The 22,715-nt window shown below is 37.6% G+C and overlaps 1 protein-coding gene and 1 pseudogene across 2 annotated transcripts in view; one reads left to right on the plus strand and one right to left on the minus strand.

The window, feature by feature from the left end:
* The window catches only part of SRPK2 (SRSF protein kinase 2), a 213,917-nt gene extending 210,438 nt beyond the window's left edge, over positions 1-3,479 (minus strand). The window contains exon 1 of one of the 2 annotated variants that reach the window (XM_072965195.1): positions 3,167-3,479. In XM_072965195.1, the coding sequence (XP_072821296.1) occupies positions 3,167-3,237 (71 nt within the window). In that variant the 5' untranslated portion in view covers positions 3,238-3,479. The remainder of the gene's footprint in view (positions 1-3,166) is intronic. The other variant, XM_072965200.1, reaches the window with a different exon arrangement.
* Positions 3,480-14,558: 11,079 nt separating this feature from the next.
* On the plus strand, positions 14,559-14,731 carry LOC116281372 (U1 spliceosomal RNA; annotated as a pseudogene).
* The last annotated feature ends 7,984 nt before the right edge of the window (positions 14,732-22,715 follow it).

The following is a 22,715-nucleotide window of genomic DNA, read 5'->3' on the forward strand; positions in this document are numbered from 1 at the left end:
TTTTGGCTTGACTTTTGTTTTTCTGTTTTTAGTATCAATATTGACAATGATCACTGTCACTTTGATTTTTTTGATTGTTGAATTGTCCCATATTTGACCAGGGAAGATACCTGCAGCATCTATGGACATGTCCCAATCAGTTTTTGCACATTTCTTTACTTTCTGGCCCAAGATGCTCCAGGAACTTTGTGATTTCTTACCTGTTTCTTTAAATTGGGGGGGGGGGGGTTAGGTATTTATTTATTTATTTAATGGGGATTGAACCCAGAACCTCATGCATGTTAAGCCTGCATGCTACCACTGAGCTATACCTTCCCCTCGTCTTTTATTTTTAACAGCTTTATTAAGATATAAGTCACATACCATACAATTCACCTATGTAAAGTACAAAGTTCAGTGGTTTTTAATATATTCACATGGTTGTGCAACCATCACCACAATCTAATTTTAAAACATTTTTGTCACCCCTAAAAGAATCTCCATACCCATTAGCATTCACTCCCCATTACCCCTAACCTCCTTTCGCCCAAGCCCTTTAGGTAACTACTAATCTTTCAGTCTCTGTGAACTTGCCTCTTCTGGACAGATTATATAAATGCAATCCTACCATATGTGGCCTTTTGTAACTGGCTTCTTTCTCAGCTTAATGTTGAAATCAACTGCTGCCACTTAATTTTTGCATAACCTTCGATATGTTAGTTAATTACAAACAGTAATAATATCCATACCAATCCTCCCAGATCAATATGAGAATCAAATAAGATAATATTCAATAAATAGTAATTATCATGAACATTAGTTGGGAGACATTCAATCTGTTTGCTGCATCTTTTGCATTCATTTACATCACTAATATTTATCAAACACCTGTTACACAGCAGGTATTATTCTAGGTACTGAGTCTACAGCAGTGGAAAACACATAAAAATCCTGCCCTCATGAAGCTTACATTCTACTTCCAGAAGACAGAAAATAAACAAAATAAATATGCAAAATATGGACTCTGCTTACTAGATGGTGACAGTGGCTAGGGTAAGGGGAAAAAACAGCAACCTGTTGTGAAGGTGTTTAGGAAAGGTCTTGCTAAGAAGGTAACATTTAAAGAACTTAAGGTGATCTTGCCAGTCTTTACTTCTATAAATTAGGAGAGAACTGTATTTGTCACCTAGAATATTTGTGAATTTACTGAATTAAAGTATACCAATCTGATTATTAATAAAGAACTATGCAGGCTGCCCATCTCTCTCCCTCTTCGGAGACAGCCCACATTCTGTCTATGGAATGTGCACCTATTTTTAATCTGAGCACTCAACCCCCACACCTCGTGGCCTTTCTCTTGCCTTTCAATGTATCTCTCTGAATAAATCTACCTTTACTCAAAAAAAAAAAAAGAACTATGCATACTATATTAGATGCTTAAAGAAAGAATGATAAATGCTGGGGAGGGTGTGGAGAAAAGGGAACTTTCTTACACTGCTGGTGGGAATGTAGTTTGGTGCCACCGTTACAGAAAACTGTGTGGAAATTTCTTAAAAAATTGAAAATAGACTTAACATATGATCCAGCAATCCCACTCCTGGGCATATATCAGGAGGAAATTCTGATTCAAAAAGATACATGCACCACAATGTTCCCAGCAGCACTATACACAATAGCCAAGACATGGAAGCAACCCACTGACAGCTGACTGGATAAAGATGTGGTATATATACACAATGAAATACCACTCAGCCATAAAAAAGAATAAAATCATGCCATTTGCAGCAACATGGATGGACCTGGAGATTGTCATACTAAGTGAAGCAAGCCAGAAAGAGAGAGAAAAATACCATATGATATCACTTATATGTGGAATCTTTAAAAAATGACACAAGTGAACTTATTTATAAAACAAACAGACTCAGACATAGAAAACAAATCATGGTTACCAGGAAGGAAGAGGGGGATGGAGGGATACATTGGGAGTTCAGAATTTGCAGATACTAACTACTATATATAAAATAGATAAACAAGGTTCTACTGCATAGCACAAGGAACTGTATTCAGTATCTTGTAATAACCTATAATGAAAAAGAATATTAAAAGGAATATACATATATGTATAAATGAACCACTCTCCTATACACCAGAAATTAATATAACACTGTAAACTGACCATAATTCAATAAAAATAAAACAAAAATATGAAAAAAAGAAAGAATGATAAACTATGAACCTAGTCTCTGTTGATTTGGAAATTAAAAATTTCTTTGAGATGCATAATTAGAATGATGTTTTAAAGGAAACACCAAAAAAAGAAACAAAATAATAGAAAGTATGAGTTTAATTTTTTTCTATCATCATTTCTACACAAATCAGATTAATTATGTGAATATTATAATTAAGAAGAGAAATGTATTAGAACTAGATAGAGGTTTCTATAGCAGTCCAAAAGAAAAGGACAGTACAAGATGCACGTTTCCCCAACCTAGCACAATGGAATTCAAGACAAACACATCATATTCATTGTTATCAAATACAGAAGAAAATTAAAGAATGCTACAAAACCAACTGCACTCCAATATGTCCAAGTAGACTTACTGAGTATCTTAGAAGGTATATTTAGTATGCCATAGCATTGGAAACAGACTTGAGAGGACATTTAATCCATCTTGGGGTCTTTAGTGGATGAGAACCTAGCCTTCTAAGGGCTCTCCAACACTTTTAATTTTTAGGGAAGTTTCTTTATTTCTAATTCACACTTTCGATCATGAAGCATAAGTCTATCCTTTGTTATTTCATCATAGCGTATTTCTCGGTAGCAGCAGCACCATTGTAACAGTGTCATGCAGCAGTTAGTGTACAGAACAGTAAAGCCAAGCTGTCAGGGTTCAAATCCCAGTTTTGTCATTAGCTGGGTAGCCCTGGGCAAATTTCTCAGTTTCTCTGTGCGTCAGTTTCCTAATATGCAACATGCAGATAGTAATATTACCTACCTTATACGTTTGTTGTGCTGATTAAATAAGTCATTCACATAAAATGCTTAGAGAAGCATCTAAGTGTTCCCCCTAAAATCAGCTGTTCATACATATGCTCATTAAGACATGTGTCACTTATCTACTGCTGCGTAACAACCCTCCTCTCCCCCAGTTTAGCAACTTAAAACAATAAGCATTTATTATCTCACGATTTCTGTGGTCCAGGAACTTGGGAGCACTTCAGCTGGAGAGTGATGACGTCCTCTGGGGCTGTAGTCATCTGGAGGCTTGAGGAAGGCTGAAAGATCTGTTACCAAGATGGCTTGCTCACATGGCTGTCAGCGGGAGGCCTCAGGTCCTTGCTGGCCCTTTCAGAGAGGCTTTACTTCCTCCACCTGGATCTTTCCATAGGGCTGCTGGAGTGTCTGGCTTCCCCCAGAGTGAGGGGTCCCAGAGAGAGCAAGGAAGAAACTGCAATGCCTTTTATGACCTACCCTCAGAAGTCACAATCCACCATTTCCACCACATTCTGTACATTAGAAACAAGCAGAGCACAGCCTCAGAGGAGGGGGGATCCCTTCCTGAAGGGAGGATTATGGGAGACTGTGTGGACGTATTTTTAAACCACCACAAGGGGTCATTCCGTCTTTCCTTTAGGGCCTCTGATGTGCAAGTGAGAATCCCTCTGAGGCCTCTCATTCATATTGTCTAGACAGAAATGGAAGGAAATTTTCAGCCCAACATTCAGATTAAAGAAAAGGGAATGTAGAGACTATCTAGATTATCCAGTGAAAATCATCAGTGGTAATAAATTCATTACCAATAACATGCCTTCTGTACATGACTCTTACATAAACCAGCTAAAAAAATGACTCCTGAAGATTTGTCCAGGGCTGGATTAGGACGGATTTACAATATTGACTAATATGCCCACACGTATCTAAATAGATGAAATGGTCTGGCCGCGACAAACGATGCTGAACTTCCCCAGCCTGGGCTCCATTTCTTTCAAGCATTTAGATGTGGATAAAACCATGACAGAATACTCATTTCTCAAATATTTGAACTCTCTGAGTATAAGAATTTGGCTTTCCATTTTACTGTAACTGGTTTAAAAATCCAATATAAAATCTAATATAAAAATATACTGAATATGATTTTGCTTATAGTTTCACACATATTATGTTCCAGTATAATTCATAATCAGTTCTTCAAAAAATGTCTATTTGTCACTTTCATGGAGGTTTAGGCATTGTATCTGCTGATAAAATATACTTCACCATTACAAAGCAGCTTGATAATCCTCAGTATTACAGTATTTAATTGAATGTACTTTTAAAACTTTTTTATTGTTACATAATATACCTAGAGGAACATGCATAAATCAAAAAGATACAATGAAGCAAAGACATCTGTGTTTAAAAATATTGAAGGTTACCAGTACTTTGAAAGCCCCCTTTGTCCCTCCTTAGTCACTACTCCCACCACAATTACCTCGAACTTCTAACATTGCTGATTAATTCGGCCTGGTTTTCAGTTTTATGGGAAACGGAATCATACACTAGGTGTATGATTTGCATCTGATCTTTTGTATCTGGCTTCTTTTGCTCAATATTATTGTGAGACTGAGACTGTGTTGTGTTCAATAATTTTTTCATTGTGGTAGAGTATTCCATTTTATAAATATATCACTTTTTCAAAAAATCCACTGGTGCCATTAATTAAACTACTGTCTTCTAACCCCAAACTCACCCATCTGTTCTCAGCTTTGTAACGAGGGAGCTGTGACTCCGCTAACATTTCTCCTTTACCAACGGGCTCCCATTAGTTCTGCCAGCGGGGGGCGCTAGAGGGAGACCAGAAGGGACTTGCTCCTTCCTGTTTCCTGGCCGTTCCTGTCCCCTCTCTGCACAGGCCCTTTATGGCCACGGTTGGTTCCAGTCTCAAGTTTTATGGTGCTCCTCAAACCAGCTTCATTGTCTCCCCTTAGAAGGACAAAGGCCAGGCTGTATCCCCTCGTCAGACATCTGGGACCCAGCTCCCTCCTCTAAGCTTCTAAGGTCTAACAGCCCACCTCCGTACTTTGTTGCCCAGCCCTAGGGGTAGGTGCTGATTCCCACATTATTCCTATGTCACTTGTGTCCCTTTACTCTTTTTCAGTTCTCTAATACCTCTTCAACCAAGCAATGTCTTATATTAATGTTTTTGTTGTTAAACCTATCTAACTGCAATACAAAAGTAAACAACTTTTGTCTTCTCTCTAGATTCTAATGGATACGTGAGCCTACCAGTGATGGGTGACTGGGCTGTCTCCAGTTTGGGCTACCACGTACAGCTGCCATGCACGTTTCTCTAGCTGTCTTTTGGTGAATATGTGCATATATTTGAAATGGAAATGCTGGGTCACAGGGTAGCTGTGTGTTCACTGTCAGCAGATATTGCCAAAAAGTCTTCCAAAGTGGTTGTACCAATAATTGTATTGATTCTAAGACACTCCCAGGATCTCAGACCTGATGCTCAGAACTTTTACAATTTAGAAGTCAATAAACTCCACATTATTGTAATTTTTATGTTGCAGTGCTAAAGAAAACCTGACTCTGTTGCTTGAGGACAGAATTTGTGTCCTTAATTCCTCGATCAGTGCCTGGCACAGAGTAGGTGATGTCGAATACACAGATGATAAGAGGAAGTTTACATCTGTTCTTCTGCACAGCTGAACTCATGTGAAACAGTAAGGGAAACTGAAGGCAGTCCCACCTAGGGGATACTCAGGAACCCTAGCACATATTCCACTGGGCAGCTATAGATAAACAGGCCTCCTTTTCCCCAGGTTGCTTCTATAGCCCTGTGAGGTCCATTTCTCTCCTCACAGTCCCCTTAAAAGACCTGATCTAGGAGCAGAGCCAACCCAGCAGTGGCAGGGAGGCTGCCCTGTGAACTAGGGCAGCCTGGTGTCTGGCACGTCAGTCTCATTGTTCAAATCCTCTCTCAAGAATCTTTGGTGGAGATTCCAAGCTGAACTGAATCCCTTTGAGATTTATTCTTAGAGTGACTCAGACCTCAGGGCCCTCCCCTCACACCTTTGTGATGTCTTAAGAATCACCTACACAACAAGCCTCAAGGCAAACAACCCACGTCTGCACACCATACCTGAAACCGGCACAGGGAGAACTCTCAAGAACAGATGGGTTTCTAGCAGCTGCTGGGAACTCAGGGTTCCTGCCGTGAGCCAATCATGGAGAAAAAGCAGCAGCTGCTAGATGTTAACGTAGGAAGCTGACCACCATCTAGAACTCATAAACCCACTCAACAAAAATTAGGGCGGAGGGAGGAAGAGTGAAGGCAACATATACATTTGTTCAGAAAACAATCTCCATGCTTTCTACAACACAGCTTCCAATTGCATAGACCTGTTTTTATATGACACAGGATTGTTAAGGCGACATCATCCTGATTTTACAAGTAGTATAACCTGACCGACAGAACAGTGAGGAAGCACATGCACCTAATTAAGAGCTACAGACAATTGTATTGTTTAATCTCTCAGTATGTAAGGCATGTTTTTGTGACTCATCACAGGCAGGGATTTACAGCACACAGATGTCTCCTCTCAAGTACTACCTGTCACCAGGGAGGAAGCCAACATGGTCTGATGTCATCACGTGAGGTGATGTAAGTGCTCCTGTTTCTGACTTCTCAGACATTTCTTTATTTCTTGTTCTTTCCCCTCCCTGTCTAATGCTAAATTCATCATCACCTAATACCTAAAGAATCCTCCCATCACCACTGCCTCAGTTATCTACTACTGCATAACAAAACAACCCAAAATTAGTAGCTTAAAACAACAATCTCTTATTATTTCTCACACATCTTTGGGTTCACTGGGTGGTTCTTATTCTGGTCTCACCTGGGTCATTCAAGCTGCTGTGTCCATATGGTGGGTCAGCTAGAGCTGGAGATCCAAAGTGATCCCATCTGTATATCTGGGATCCTCGAAGGGACTAGAACGCTGGGACCTCTCACTGTCTCCACGTTCTCTTTCATCACTAACTAGCCTATCCGAGCTTCTTTAAATAGCAAGTTCCAGGAGAGTGAAAGCATAAGCTGTGGAGTTTCCAGAACTCACAGAATGTCATTTCAATAATATTCCAATGGTTTAGGCAAATTCTAAGGCCAGATTCATTGCAAAAGGCAAACACACAAGGGCATGAATTCAGGGGGGCATGATTCATGAGGGTCAACACTCTACCATAGGTGTGTATATAGGTAATCCTGCCAGACTTCATTTGAGGCATGTTTGCCAAAGCACCTGAGCCTCTGCAAGGTCAGTCAGTCAACAATGTTTTTTTCTTGAGCAACTGCAAGGAACAAAGTCATAGGCTAGGAATATACACTTACTGTACAATTGCTGGCTAAAAGAATGTTCTCAAGTCCATTAAAATTTTTTTTTTCAAACCCGCCCTGTGAAATAGGTAAGAGTGTATGTCCCTGTGGGAAAATAAGAAATATATTTGGTCTTTGATTCCCATTCCTGGCACAGAGCTTCTAAAACCTTTGGAATTTCTGGAGTAATAGGAGCGTCTTTTGTTATTTTGCTATAAGCCCCTTTAGATCACGCACACCTGGCCAACTTAGGGTATGGCTCTTAGGTGGTCTCAAAATGAGGCCAGTCACCAGGAAGAACATATGATGAGAAAGTTGGAACATTCAACCCCACCTTGACCTCCTGGAAGGGGAAGAGAGCTGGAGATTGGGCTCTTCTATCAAAACTCTTGGACGAGCTTTGAGCTTCCAGGCTGTGAAGCAACAAGGTGCTAGGAGGTGGGAAACCCCAAGGGGGCATGGAAACTCTGCACCCCACCAACCAATACCCTGTCCTACACATCTCTTCTATGAGGCTGTTCTTGAGCTGTATCCTTTATAATAAACCAGTAAAAAGCTTTCCTGAGTCCTGTGAATTATTCTAGCAAATTATGGAATCTGAGGAGGGTGTTGTGGGAACCACCAGTTTATAGCCAGTCAGTCAGAGAAACATGGATGGTCTCGCCAGGATGTGCAGTGGTGTCTGAAGCTGGGAGGAGGGCAGTCTTGTGGGACTGAGCTCTCAAACTTTGGGGTCTGCATTAGCTCTGGGTAGCTAGTGTTAAAACTGGATTGAATTGTTAAATACTCAGTTGGTGTCCTGAGAATGAATCAGAGAATTGGTTGCTGGCGTTAGAAAACACTCTGGAGTCCCCATTTTGCAGTAGGGGGACTTTTTCCACACTGGTTCCTCCTCCCCCTCAAAATTTTTTTTTTATGAATCATAAGACACTGCCCATGCCCTCTTTGTATGTGAAAGAACTAGAAAACTTTAAACCTAAAGTCATAAAGGAAAATTAGAGAGTACGAGTTTTCATGATAACCACATCAGTAGGCAGACTCTCCAGCTGCAGCAAAACTTTCCGGAGGGAATCAAAGCTCTTATAATCCAAAGTTCCAAGGAGAAAACTGAGTTGACAGTCATATGTTTGTATGTATGCACAAATAGCACCACTAGAAATGAGGTATCTAAGCTGTCTGAAAACAAATTAACTGAGTATCACAGGAGCAAACTTACCACTAACAGTTCCTGGCAAGCATTAAAATCAATTTAGGCAAGATAGTGATCCTGGATTGTCCAGAAAAAGAGTTAAGCTGAGATACTTAAAACAAACAGAAAAAATGCTTACCATGAATATTTCCGGCAGGATAAGGTCTAAACATAGAGCAACGTCTTCCAAAAGTACAAATAGGTAGTTCTATCATGGGAAGCTACAATTACAGAGTATCACCCTGCACGTTAACATCTAAGGCAGTTTGGGAGTCCCTCTCCCCTGTCACTTGCAGCACCTTGGACAGAGGATAGGGTGGTTTTCATTACCTCAGCAGCTTTCCGGGACTCCTGCTTAGGGTTCTTAGACCCCACGTGGTCTGTGAACACACTCCTCCACTTCTTCATCTTGGAGTGAAACTGTCTTCTAAACAGTCTTCCCCACAGATTGTTTTGTTTGCATAAAATCGTGGTTTAAAAAAAATGTAAATGTACAACCCAAGGAAGAAAGGTAAAAATATTTCCACACTTAAGGTACAAGATTACAATGTCTTTCAACAGTTAGTTTCCTGACCACCAGCCTTCTCACCACAAATACTGTACGCTACTAAAACTATAGCCTGTTTCCTCGTCTCCTGCTTCAGACTTCTCACTGCTAATCACAGCCTTCCAGAAACTTGCTTCCTCTGACCTAATGGAAGAAAAACTCACTTGTTCTTATTTCCCTCGAGCCACCCTTACATTTCCTCTTCTCCTCTGCCACGTACCCCAGATCCAAATCAACTCCCTCCCGTAGCAGACATCATTGGATGCCTACCCAGAAAGCACATTCCTTTTCTTCCATGCTGGCAGAGCTCCATTTTTTTTGTTCCTGTGTCCACCACCCCTCCGTGAGTTGAGAATATTTTGGTTGATTTGTACTGCTGGTTCCCAAACTCATTGATCTCAGGATCTCTTGACACTGTTAAAAACAGTAAAGAATCTCAAAGAACTTTTGTTATATATTGCCATATAATTTTAGAAATTAAAACCAGAAGAATATTAATTGATTTTTAAATAATAATAATACACTCACTATATGTTAATTTAAATAACATATTACATGGAAAAAAAACTGTATTTTCCAAAATCAGATATTTAGTTAGAAGAGTGACACTATTTTACATTTTGAAAATCTCTCTGTCTGACTTAACAGAGGACAGAATCTCATACCTGCATCTGCATTCAGTCCATTGCCATCCCAAGTCATACAGCCTCTGAAAGACTCCTCTGTTCATTTCTGAATGAGAATGAAAAGGAAAACATGAAAAAAAAAAAAACAAAACAGTTTAGAGTACCTAAAAAGGATCTTCCAGGGCTTCCCAGAGAACATGTTAGGAGCCGGTGATGTAAACCAATCATGGTGGTCCTTTAGGGGTGAGCATGTGACCCAGTTCTCAATGAGACATGAGGAAACTTTTCTAGAGGCCATTTGGGAACAGTTTCTTTACCCTTTGAAAAAGAGACAGAGAGAGAGATTTATCCGCCAGTGATTGGTCTAAGAATAGAAACCACTCCAAATACATCAAACAAAAAGTCATTTAATACAGGGAATAAGGTACTTAGAAAGTCACTGAAAGGGCTGGGGGAGCAGACATCAAAGGCTGCTATTGGACTTTGGTTCAACACATCACTGTAGCCGCAATTCAAAGATGAAGAAGCTGCTACGATTGCCTCACACTCACAAACCTGGCAATTAGACTTGGGAACTCACTGTAAATACTCACCAACTCAGTCATTTCAACCACAAGAAAGAGGTTTCCATCTCATTTCCATCTTTTACCTCTCTCTCCTACGTGTAGTTGGCAGGACCTGATTCTCCAGAATTCTACCTGCCAAGGAACCTGGAAAATACGGCTTTGGGTTGCACATGGTGGTGCTATGATCACATCCAGCGACTCAAACTGACGTGTTTTGTGGCCAAACAGTGCATAGCGAAGCATGATTCAAATTATTTTGTTACCTACAACCAAATGTTAAAAGATTTTATGTAAATAAAGCAGATTTTCATCTTCTACTAAAAGCATAGAGTCTGTCCACACTGGAACCTCATTCCTACAAGCAACATACAAACTCTGGTTGGCCAGAATCCTCACCAAACTTGCTTCACACACGACATTCAGTATAGATCGTAAAGCCAGACTGCTCTGGGTTTGAATCCTGACTCCAGTACCCTGTGCTCTTGGACAAGTGATTTATTTTCTCTGTGCCACAATCTCCTCATGTGTGAAAGGGGGATTATATAGGGACCTATGTCAGCGGGCTGTTGAGAAAACGAAATGAGTCGAAACATGCTAAGTGCTTAAAATAGTGCTGAGTGCGCAGTAAGGACTACATGAGTATTTGTAAACAGCACTGTCATCATCAGCATCACTTTCTTGGCTCCTCTCGGTACTTGAGTTTGCCATTCCTGGCTCAAACTATCAAACTTCAATGTAGATTAGTAACACACAGCATTTAGCCTCAAATATAATTTATCAGGGCCCACCCCAAACTTGTTCAGTAGGTTCAATCTGGGGACGAAGGGATGTGCATTTTAACCAGAAACCTGATAGTCAAACGCTTTTTGATACTTCACCCCATCAGTAAACAACATTTGAACGAAGCATCCTCAATATGAGTTACTCATTTTACACAATTACTACATGAATTATGGAATCAATATGTTATTTGCATTACGTAAGTGTACAAAATAAACATTTTAGAAGGACAAAATAATTCTGAAAATAATTCTATTATTCACAAAATCTAAACACTTCTTGTTCTTACTAAAAATGTTATCTTGTTGGGGAGGGTATAGCTCAAGTGGTAGAGCGCATGCTTAGCATGCACGAGGTCCTGGGTTCAATCCTCAGAACCTCCTCTAAAAATTAGTAAATAAATAAAACTAATTACCTCCTCCCCCAGAAAAGAAATTTTTAAATAAGAACCAATTAAAAAATTTTAAAAATAAAAAAGTTATCTTTCACTTTATTCTGGTATGTAAGCTCTAGTTAATTTGGTACTTAGTTTTAACCATCATCAAAGCCAAAAGGGTATCCCCTAAAGGTTTAACATATAATAAACAGTGAGGGCAAAGATTACCAGGTAATGATAATGGATAAAAATGCTTATTTCAATTAGTCCTTATAATTCTCTATTTTTAACCTAGTTCTTGTCAGATCTGATTAGATCATTGTTTTTATCTCGTAAAGTAGCTTTCTAAGAATTTGTTCTAAAAGCACAATTGTCAGTTTGCATGTTGTTTCCTTGTTGTCGTTTGTGCCCACAATATTAATGCTATCTTCAACCTGTGACTTCTCAAATTTTTTGGTCTCAGGACCCTTTTGTACTCTTAAAAATGATAAACCTCGAAGAGATTTGTTTTGGTGTAGATAGACACACACACACACACACACACACATATTTATTTATTTATTTACTTATCATATTGCAAAGTAAAACAGAAAATTTTAAATATAAGAGTTCACAAGCACACATTCTATTTGCAAGAGAGCACTGACATCATTACACAACCCAGAGCCTCTGGAAAACTCCACCACACACTCAGGAAATGCTGAGAGTGAAAAAAGGCACATACCATCTCACTGCTACATATTTGCAGCTTAGGGATCTCCTGTGGGTGTCCAGACCACACTTTGAGAATCATTGCTCTAGGGAAATATTTTTAAAGCCATAGGTTGATTTTGTAAGGGCTGATTTCATTAAACTGGGTAAACTACCTACAAATCTAGTAGCTAGACTTAGCTGTCACTCTCAGTGCCTCCAGGTCGGGGAACTCCTGCTCTTTCCTCAGAACAGCGTATCTGACACTGAACGACTGAGGTATGAATGACAGGGTGTCAGAGTCAAAAATCCACATACTAAATATTGGCTGAGCTGAATCTTATATTTACATAGAAATAAACATAAGTACAGGTTATAATAGTTATTTCACATCCTAAGCAGCCTGCTCTCCACTTTAGACCATTAGGTAAAGTTAGTGAACGGGGTACTGCCTAAAGAGAACAAGTTAGAAGAGGGCCCTGAGGTGGGTTGAGCTGTGTACCCCCCTACAAGATATGCTGCAGACTTAACACATCCACCCTTCACCCCATACCTGTGAATGTGATCTTATTTGGAAAGAGTCTTTGAAAATGTCATTAAATTAAGATAATGTCATACTGGATCAGGGTGGACCCTAATCCAATGACTGACCTTATAAGAGGAGGAAAATTTGGATACAGGGATATAGAAGACACAGAGACGGGGGAAGAGGGCTGTGTGACAACGGAGGCCAAGACTGAAGTAGTGCATCTCCGAGCCAAAGACTGTTAGTGTTGTGGGCAGCCACCAGAAGCTAGAAAGAGACAAGGGAAGAATTCTTCCCTAAACCTTCACAGGGAGCATGGCCCTGCCAACAACTTGATTTTGTACTTTTAGCTTCCAGACCCATGAGGGAATACATGTCTGCTGTTTTAAGCCACCCTCAGTTTGTTACAGCACCCCTAGGAAACCAGTTAGGGGCCATATGGTTGGAGGGATCTTTTGAGTCTTTAAGAAAGAGATCTGAGAACAGGGAGGGAAAAGACAAATTTCAGGTGGTGTTCTCCAGTTTCACCTTTCAACAGTCTACTAGTACAAGCCACATTCTAAGCAATTATCATTAATAATCTGTTTATCTATTTTCTTTATCCTACTAACTATCATTTACTTTCTTTATCCTATTTCTATTTGTCCTTTGATAATCAAAGCAAAAATCTATTCTTTATTGTGTCTTTCAAATGTATTGGTTGGACTACGCAGCTGTGAGGCCTCAATAAACATTTGTGTATTAACTACTGTAAGAGACAGGAAAGGTCTTCTAAAGGAAACATATCAAAGAGAGCCTCAAACTTCTGCAGTTTAGAGAGTCCACTTAAAAGAAGTTCTCTTTTATGCTGGAGAGGATATGAAGAAAAGGGGACCCTTGTACACTGTTGGTGGGAATGTAAATTGGTACAGTCACTGTGGAAAACAGTATGGAGGTTCCTCAAAAAACTAAACATGATCTAGCACTTACTCTTGGGTATATATCTGGATAAAACGAAAATGCTAATTCAAAAAGATGCATGCATGCCAATGTTCCTAGCAGCACTATTTACAATCGATGAGAAGACATGGAAACAACCCAAGTGCCTATCAACAGACAACTGGCTTAAGATGTGGTAAATATATATACTCAGCCATAAAAAGAAGGAAATATTGCCATTTGCAGCAACATGGATGGACCTAGAGACTATTATAGTTAGTGAAGTAAGACACAGAAAAAGACAAATACTATATGATATCACTTATATGGGGAATCTAAAAAATAATAAAAATGAATGTATATACAAAACATACTCACAAACATAGAAAACAAAGTTATGTTACCAAAGGGGAGAGGGAGGGAGGGACAAACGAGGAGTATGGGATTTAAGAGATACACATCACTATACATAAGCAACAAGGATTTACTGTGTAGCACAGGGAATTATAGTCAATAGCTTGTAATAACCTATAATGGAATATAATCTGAAAAAAACTGAATTACTTTTCTGTACACCTGAAACTAACACAATCTTATAAGCCAACTATACTTCAATGAAAAGTTTGCTTTTACACTGAATATGTGTTAATGTATTCTTTCTCATCAGTAAATTTGAGTGGAAGCACTTTGCAACTGATAAGAATTTTTACCTATTACTTTTTTTGCTTAGGGTATTTCAAACTGGCTTAAATGGTATAAAATGACTTCATCGTTTATAATATATCACATCTATCACTTTTTGACAGAAATAAAGCATTTAAACAAATTTCATTATGATTGGAGCCCAAAACACAAAGACTTGATCTTTTCTCCTACTTTTATATATACAATCTAAAGACATTAAATTATTTGCTCAAAAGAGGTTTTTAAAAGTGCCAAATCTCTGATGATTTGTGTGTGTGTGCAGTTAAGCTTAAACTTTTTATCAAAAAGGGCAAATATTCTTACCTGGCAGGAGAGATACCATGATCACAAAGGTGGTTTTCCCAGGGCGAGGCTTATCCATTGCACTCCAGATGTGCTGACCCCTGTGATTTCCCCAAATGTGGGAAACTCGACTGCATAATTTGTGCTAGTGGGGGGGGAGGGCAAATAAATTCAGATGGGTTCCTGTAACTAGTTGTGGCTGTGTTCGTTTTTAAATCTGTACCTCATTAACCACTCATTTAATAAGTTCATAGCATAAGTACCTTTATAATAAAATGATAGTGGAAATTAAAACTATGAAGAAAGTGTCCTTTAAAGTCATACTGAATTCAACACTGTCTTAGAATCCTGGCCAGAAGGCCAACTGATTTCCTGTCCCACCTCTGCCACTCCCTAGCGGTGACTGTGGACAAGTAATGAAATCTTACTAGTTCTCAGTCTCCTTCTCTGTAATATAAGATGGACAATACTTGTCTCATGGGGCTTCTGTGGTTTTGTAAAGAATGAAATTAATATGTGACAGGACTTTACCTCAAAAGGTTAGCCACATTTACAGTTTTTAAGTTTGGGATCTCTTAGTTAATTTCCCTGAGTTCTTCATCCATTTATATGGAATTTCAATCATCATACTATTCCTGCTAGTAATACGCTCCATAAATGTACCTGCTTTGTAAAGCAGCACTTCTGTTTTTTAATCCCTGAACAAATCCTTTCAAGTTATAACATTTTTCTTACTCTTATATTGACACTGGAATAATTATAAAATGATATCCTGAAGCAAAAGAAAAGCAAGCTTCAAAGAAGAAATAATATAGTCAGCTCAGATTAGTAAGAACTGTCTTCCATTAAAATAATAATTATTATACATATATAAGAATACCAAAGTGATCTCTTGAATTTTTGACATACTTGAATGGAAATCTTTGGTTTGAAATAGAAGTGTTTCTAATTCTTAGAGGCATACACTTTTTTTGATTATTTTTTGTGTATTTTTTCTTAATTGAAGTATAGTCAGTTTACAATGTTGTGTCAATTTCTAGTGTAAAGCATAATGCTTCAGTCATATGAACATACATATATTTGTTTTCATAACCTTTTTCACCGTAAGTTACTACAAGATATTGAATATAGTTCCTTGTGCTCTACACTGTGAACTTGTTATTTATCTTTTATATACAGTAGTATTTGCAAATCTTAAACTCCCAATTTATTCCTTCCCACCCCCTCCACCCACTGGTAACTGTTTGTTTTCTATGTCTATGAGTCTGTTTCTGTTTTGTAAATAAGCTCATTTGTCTTTTTTTTTGATTCCACATATAAGTGATATCATCTGTATACATTTTATAATATACAATGCATATAGATACATATGTACACGTAGGCATAGATAATACAAAATACATATATACGTAGGTAATTCTTAGAGGCATAAAACATTTCAACACGAAATGAGACGGTGGTATTTATTACTTGAAACTAATGGAGAAAAAAACCTCTATAAATTGAGAATATTTAAATGAATGATCTTAAAAGATAAACTAAAGTAAAATTGACACTTTGAAGAGTTCATTCGAGCAAACATCAGTTTGACTTGGCAGTGCCAAACCAGGAACAGTTAGGAACGCTCGAATGACAGTAGCTGGGGGAAAGACGTGTACAGAGCAGACCTGGAAGCGAAGAAAGGAGCATACTTGATCGGCTAAGCAGTTGCCTTATTTAGGAAAGCCTTGTTGGCTTTGTAGCTGGTTGTTCTTAGGTTTCAGTTTCTTACCCTTGAGACATCTACAGGAATTTACTTGGGCTTAGGTTTGCTTAAGGAGGCTATCAAGACATAGAGCCACCTCAGTCAAATGGCGTACTTGTTTGGTTACATAAAATATCTAAAAATCATCTACTCTCCTTCCACCAAAGAAACATTTATCATGAGAAGTATTTTTGGTGGAACAAAATTACATTTTCTTCTGACACCTGAGGTTGAATTTCCTAATAACCCTTGAGAATAAATAAAACAGTGAAAGTGAATTTAGTAGGCTTTTATTAGCTGAGAATTTGGGGTAAAGTCTGTGAATACTTTAACATTATAGTGACTACAAAAAACTGCAGCTGCAAAAATATACCATGAAAGGTGGGTTACCCCTTGATTTTCCTCAGGCTATGATGTAATAGGACCATATTCAACACTGAGTTCTGAATTGAGAGGCTGCCTGAAGACCAATATTATTCAGATGAGGAAATACATGAGGAATTACTTAAAGAAAACAGCATGAGGGATTTCTGAAACTATGATGGTTTGGGCAGAAGGAATGCAAACTGGTTCATTGTAATTTTAGTTCTAATTGTTAAAAAACTATTGTCCAAAACACAGAAATAAGGCAAAGAGAAGGCAGCATGTCTTTTCAATGTCTCACTGAAACATTGTTTAACAGGCCCATCAAAGTATTACTTAATTATCTAGAATCTAGGGGTCAGCAAACTTTTTCTGTAAAGAGCCAGATAGTAAATATCCAGGTTTGGGGTTTTTTTTTTTCCCTTCTGTTTTTGTTTTTTATAATCCTTTAAAAATGTAAAAGTCAATAAAAATGTTAAAAAAATAAATAAAAAATAAAAAATAAAAAAATACAAATGTAAACACCATTCTTAACTCCTGGGCTACAGCAAAACAGGCCAGTGGCTCAATGTGACCTGCTGACCACAGTCTGCTGACCTTATTCTAAAGGAAGCCCCTTTGTTTGTCTCACTATTCAAGATCGAGTAAAATCCTAGATTTTATGAATTCACATGTTAACTTGCAGATTTTTGTCCAGTAAAGGTAAAATTAATTTGGTACGAATATAACACCAAAGTTACAGAGTTACTGTCATACGACATTAACTAGTTTTGTATCTAACAGAACAATATTTTTTTTCCATTAAACTCTTAATTTTGAGATTATTTTAGATTCATATTCAGGTATAAGAAATAACACAGAGAGATGCTGTATATACTTTATCTGGTTTCCCCAATAGTAACATCTTTATTTTTTTAATTTATTGTAAAATTTATTTATTTGGTGGAGGCACTGGGGATTCAACCCAGGACCTTGTGCATGCTAGGCATGTGCTCTACCACTGAGCCATTCCCCAACCCCCTCCAGGAGTATATCTTGCAAAACTATTAATACAATATCACAGCCAGAATATTGATACGGATGGAGGTAAGATGCAGAGGATTTCCATCACTACAAGGATCCCCCATGCAGCCATTTCAGAGCCACATCACTTTTCTCAAGCCCTCCCTCCTTCCTAACCCCGGCAACCGTTACTCTGTTCTCCACTTCTGTAAATTTGTCATTTCAAGAATATGATGTAAAAGAGTCATAAAGTATGTAACCTTCAGGGATTGGCCTTTTTCACACAGTGTAGTTCTCTGGGGATTCATCCAGGTAAAAGGTAAACAATTTCACTTAAAATTTATTTTTTGAAAGGCCTATCAATACCCAGTTCCTCAAATGCTCCTTGAACCAGCCTCATCATTCTGTTTAATCCTTCATTAATGAGTTGAAAAAAATGTTTTCCACATGTTCATTCTCTATTTGTATGAGTCACATTTTAAACTTTTTGAAAATACATTGACAACCATGTATCTTGTTTGCCCCCCTAGAGACAGTTTCCAGTTGGCCCAGTTTTTTATTTAGAAAACTTGTATGTAGTCAGAAAAGATCAGATCACCTCTACTCTCCTCCAGTCAATAAAAATGCAATTTGCTTTGCTTGAGTTTCACAGTAATGGTAAGAATGATCAGATGTTCTCTCTCCAGTGACAGGCTATTTCTGTGAGATTTTCGGGTGAGTTAAGAAGAAAGAAGTTTTAAAATAGCATTTTTATCCTATGCCACGGGCTCTTTTTTTTTTTTTTTTTCATTTTTGAAGCAATGCTTCTGGCAGTATATCAACATAGAGATTTATGAGTAATTGGTCCAGAAACCCCTTGGGTCCTTCAGACTTTGATTTTTTTGCATCTAGTGAGAAGTGGATAGTTTATGATAGAGATCATCACTTAAGAGAAAAGGTATATTTTCTCAGAAGGGAAGATTAGAAGCCATTTAGTCCACTCCACTGTTCTGGAGCATGACTAAACTAAATCTCCTTTTAAAAAGCCAAACAACAATAATGTTCATAGCAGCACTATTTACAATAGACAAGACATGGAAACAACCTAAATGCCCATCGACAGATGACTGGATAAAGAAGTTGTGGTATATTTACACAATAGAATACTACTCAGCCATAAAAAAATAAAATAATGCCATTTGCAGAAACATGGATGGACCTGGAGATTGTCATTCTACGTAAAATAAGCCAAAAAGAGAAAGAAAAATACCACATGATATCACTTACATGTGGAATCTGAAAAAAAGACAAACAAACTTACTTGCAAAAAAGAAACAGACCCTCAGACATAACAAACTTGTGGTCACCAGGTGGGAGGGGGGTGGGAGGAGATAAATTGGGAGTCAGAGATTTGTAGATACTAACTGATACACATAGAACAGAGAAACAATTTCATGCTGTATAGTGCAGAGAACTATATTCAATACTTTGTAGTAACTTAATGGTGAAAAAGAATATAAACAAATATATGTATGTTCACATATGACTGAAGCATTACGCTGTACACCAGAAATTGACACAACATTGTAAACTGACTATACTTCAACAACAAAAAAAATATACACATATACACAAAAAGATGCAAAAATTTCTTATGGAAAATCTCAAACATACACATATGTAGAAAGAATAGTATAACAAATCCCCATGTAACCATCATTTAAATTCAATATTAGTAATATTTGGCTAATCTTGTTTCATACATACCCATCATTTCCTCCAATTCAGCAAATCCCAGACATCATATAATTTTATTCGTAAATACTTCAATATGTATCTGTAAGAGGTAAGATTTTTTTTTAACGTTAACTCCATTATCACACCAAAAACGACTAATAGTTCCTTAATATAATCTACAACCCAATAGGTACTCAAATGTTCCCTATTGTCTCAAGCATTCTTTTTACAAAATGATTCAAAATAGGATCTGAGCAAGATCTGTGTGTATATTTAGCTGATGCTTTCTTTCTTTAAAAAAATATCATTTATTTTTAACAGCTTTGTTACAGTGAAGTTGAATTACAATAAACTGTACATGTTAAAGGTAAGATTTGATAACTTTTTTTCTTTTAGGATTTGATAACTTTTGACATTCACCTGAGAAATGATTACCATAACCAAGATGATGAACTTCACCCTCAAAAGTTTCCTCGTGCCCCTTGGTAACCTGCCTCTTCCAATCTCCCCACACACGTCCAAACCTAAGCAACCACTGATCTGCTTTCTCACAGATTAGTTCGCATTTTCTAAAATTTCTTACAAATGGTATCATACGGTATTTTTTTTTTTTGGTCTGGCTTCCTTCCTCAGCATAATTATTTTGAGACCCACAACACTGTTGCATGAACCAATAGTTCATTCCCGAGGCGAATTGCGTGGTATGGATGTATCACAATTTGTATGTGCGCTCACCTTGTAAATGGATAACTGGGTTGTTTCTGGTTTGGGGGACTACAGATAAAGCTGCTGTTAACATTCATGTAGAAGACTTTGTATGTACTGTGTTTTCAGTTCTCTCTGGTAAATATATAGGAATAGGATCACTGGCTCATACGGTAGGTGTATGTTTAACTTTTAAGAACAAGCAAATTGTTTTCCAAAGTCCTTGTACCACTTTACAGTGTCTCCAGTAAGAGTATGAGTGCTATGAAGCTCCACATTCTCACCAACATTTGGTACGGTCAGTCTTTTACATTTAAATATTCAACTTTTAAACATTCTCATAGGTGAAGTACCTCTTTTTCAACTACATTTCTGTTTAAGGCTAGATAGTCTTCAACCAAAACAACATATTGCAACAGACTGAATGGAAAAGCAGATATGAGACCAGACATCAAAGACACTTGCCAAAAGGTGAAACAACACCATTCTTCTATTTTTTTATCATGAAAAATAGTTGTTTCCATTAAAATATAATATGTTTATTACTAAACATCTTAAAAGACAAAATTCACATAAAATTCACCATTTTAACCATTACAACTCAGTGATTTTTTTTATTATATTCACAATGTTGTGCAACTCTCACCATTATCTAATACCAGAACATTTCCATCACCCTAAAAAGAAACCCTGTAACTTCTAATTCTCCCTTCTCTTAGAAACCACTAATAACTTTCTGTCTCCACACATTTACCTATTCTGGACATTTCATATAAATGAAATCTGACAGCATGTGGCATCTCTGTATCTGTATTCTTTCACTTAGCATTGGTTTTGAGGTTCAACCAGATAGTAGCATGTAATAGTACTTCATCCCCTTTCATGCCTGAATAATATTCCATGTATTAATATACCATGTTTTGTTTACTGACTCATTAGCTGATGAACATTTGGGTTGTTTCCACTCTTTGGTTATTGCAAGTGATGCTTCTATTAAATTCATGTACAAGTTTTTGTGTGAAATGTTTTCATTCCTCTTGGGTGTTTAGCTAGAAATGGAATTGCTGGGTCACATGCATTTAACATTTTGAGAAATGTCAAACTGTTTTCCACAAAAGCTGTGCCATTTTACATTGCCCCCAGCAATGTATGAGCTTCAAATTTCTTCACATCTGTGTCAAATGTTGTCATTATTATTAACTATAGCCATCCAAGTGGGTGTAAAGCAGTATCACATTGCGGGTTTGCTTTGCATTTTCCTGATGGCCAATGAAGTTGTGCATCTTTTCATATGCATTTTGGCCATTTGTACCTCTTTGAGGAAATGCCTGTTCAAATCCTTTGCCCATTTTTAAATTGGGTTGTCTTTTGCTGTTGAGTTGTGAGAGTTTTTTATATGTTCTGGATACTAGATCCTTATCAGATGCTAGTTACAAATATTCTCTCCTATTCTATGGGTTGTCTTTTCACTGTTTTTATAGTGTCCTATGACACACACAAGTTTTAAAATTTTAATGAAGTCCAAATTATCTACTTTTTCTTTTGTTCTTGTGCTTTTAGTGTCCTAAGAAACTGTTGCCCAATCCAAGGTAATGAAGATCTATACCTATGCTTTCTTCTAAGAGTTTTATAACTCTTACATTTATATCTTTTATCTATTTTGAGTTAATTTTTCTATATGGTATGAGGTAGGGGTCCAAGTTCATGCTTTTGCATGTGGATACTGTCAAAGAAAAAATTATTCTGACCACTTCAAGATGATAAAAAAGACTTTATTTGAAACTATTGGAATGGGGTTTTGCAATAGGGGACAGAGATTGGGCTTAACTCCAAATACAATATGGAAAAGTGGGGATTTATAGCCAAGGAGTGGGGTGTAAGGGGAGAGTTAGTGTGTGAAAAATTACTAAAAGAAAACATCAGGATTAAGGGGGGGGATTCTGGCTAAGCTGACGTGACAGTATTCTTGCTGAAGCCAGACAAGGGTGATCAGGTATCACCTGTGGGACTGATGGGGCACGAGGAATTTTATTAGACAGTGACAGTGGGGGTTCTTCCTAAATAGAATTAAAAGATTCTTGTTGACACTGGGTGATGCAAGCCCAACCAGGATGGACACTGAAAGTTGAGGCATGGAGGGTTTAGAAGAGCCTGAGTGGAATTAGGTCAAGGAGACAGTCTTCGTCAATACCCAGTTGTCTCAGTGCTATTTATTGAAGAGTCTTCTTTTCACATCAAATAAGCTTGGAACCTTGCCAAAAATTAATTGACCATAGATGTATGGATTCATTTCTGGATTCTCAGTTCTATCCATTGATCTATGTCGGTCCTTATGCCAACACCACATTGTTTGTGGGTACCTGACTGTAGCTTTGTATTAGGTTTTGAAATCAGTATGAGTCCTCCAACTTTGAGTTTCTCTCTCAAGACTGTTTTGGCCATTTGGGGTCCTTTTCATTTCTACATGAACTTTAGTAATATCTTGTCCATTCTGCAAAAATGGCAATTGGAATTCTGTTATGGTTTGCATTCAATTTGTAGGTCAACTTGGGGATTACTGCCAAAAGTTGTTATTATAAATATTTTGTAGTTCCCTTTTAATTATTCTATCCATAAATGAAATTCATTGATCATCTAAGT

Source organism: Vicugna pacos, chromosome 7 (assembly GCF_048564905.1).
Source record: "Vicugna pacos chromosome 7, VicPac4, whole genome shotgun sequence".
Lineage (NCBI taxonomy): Eukaryota > Metazoa > Chordata > Mammalia > Artiodactyla > Camelidae > Vicugna > Vicugna pacos.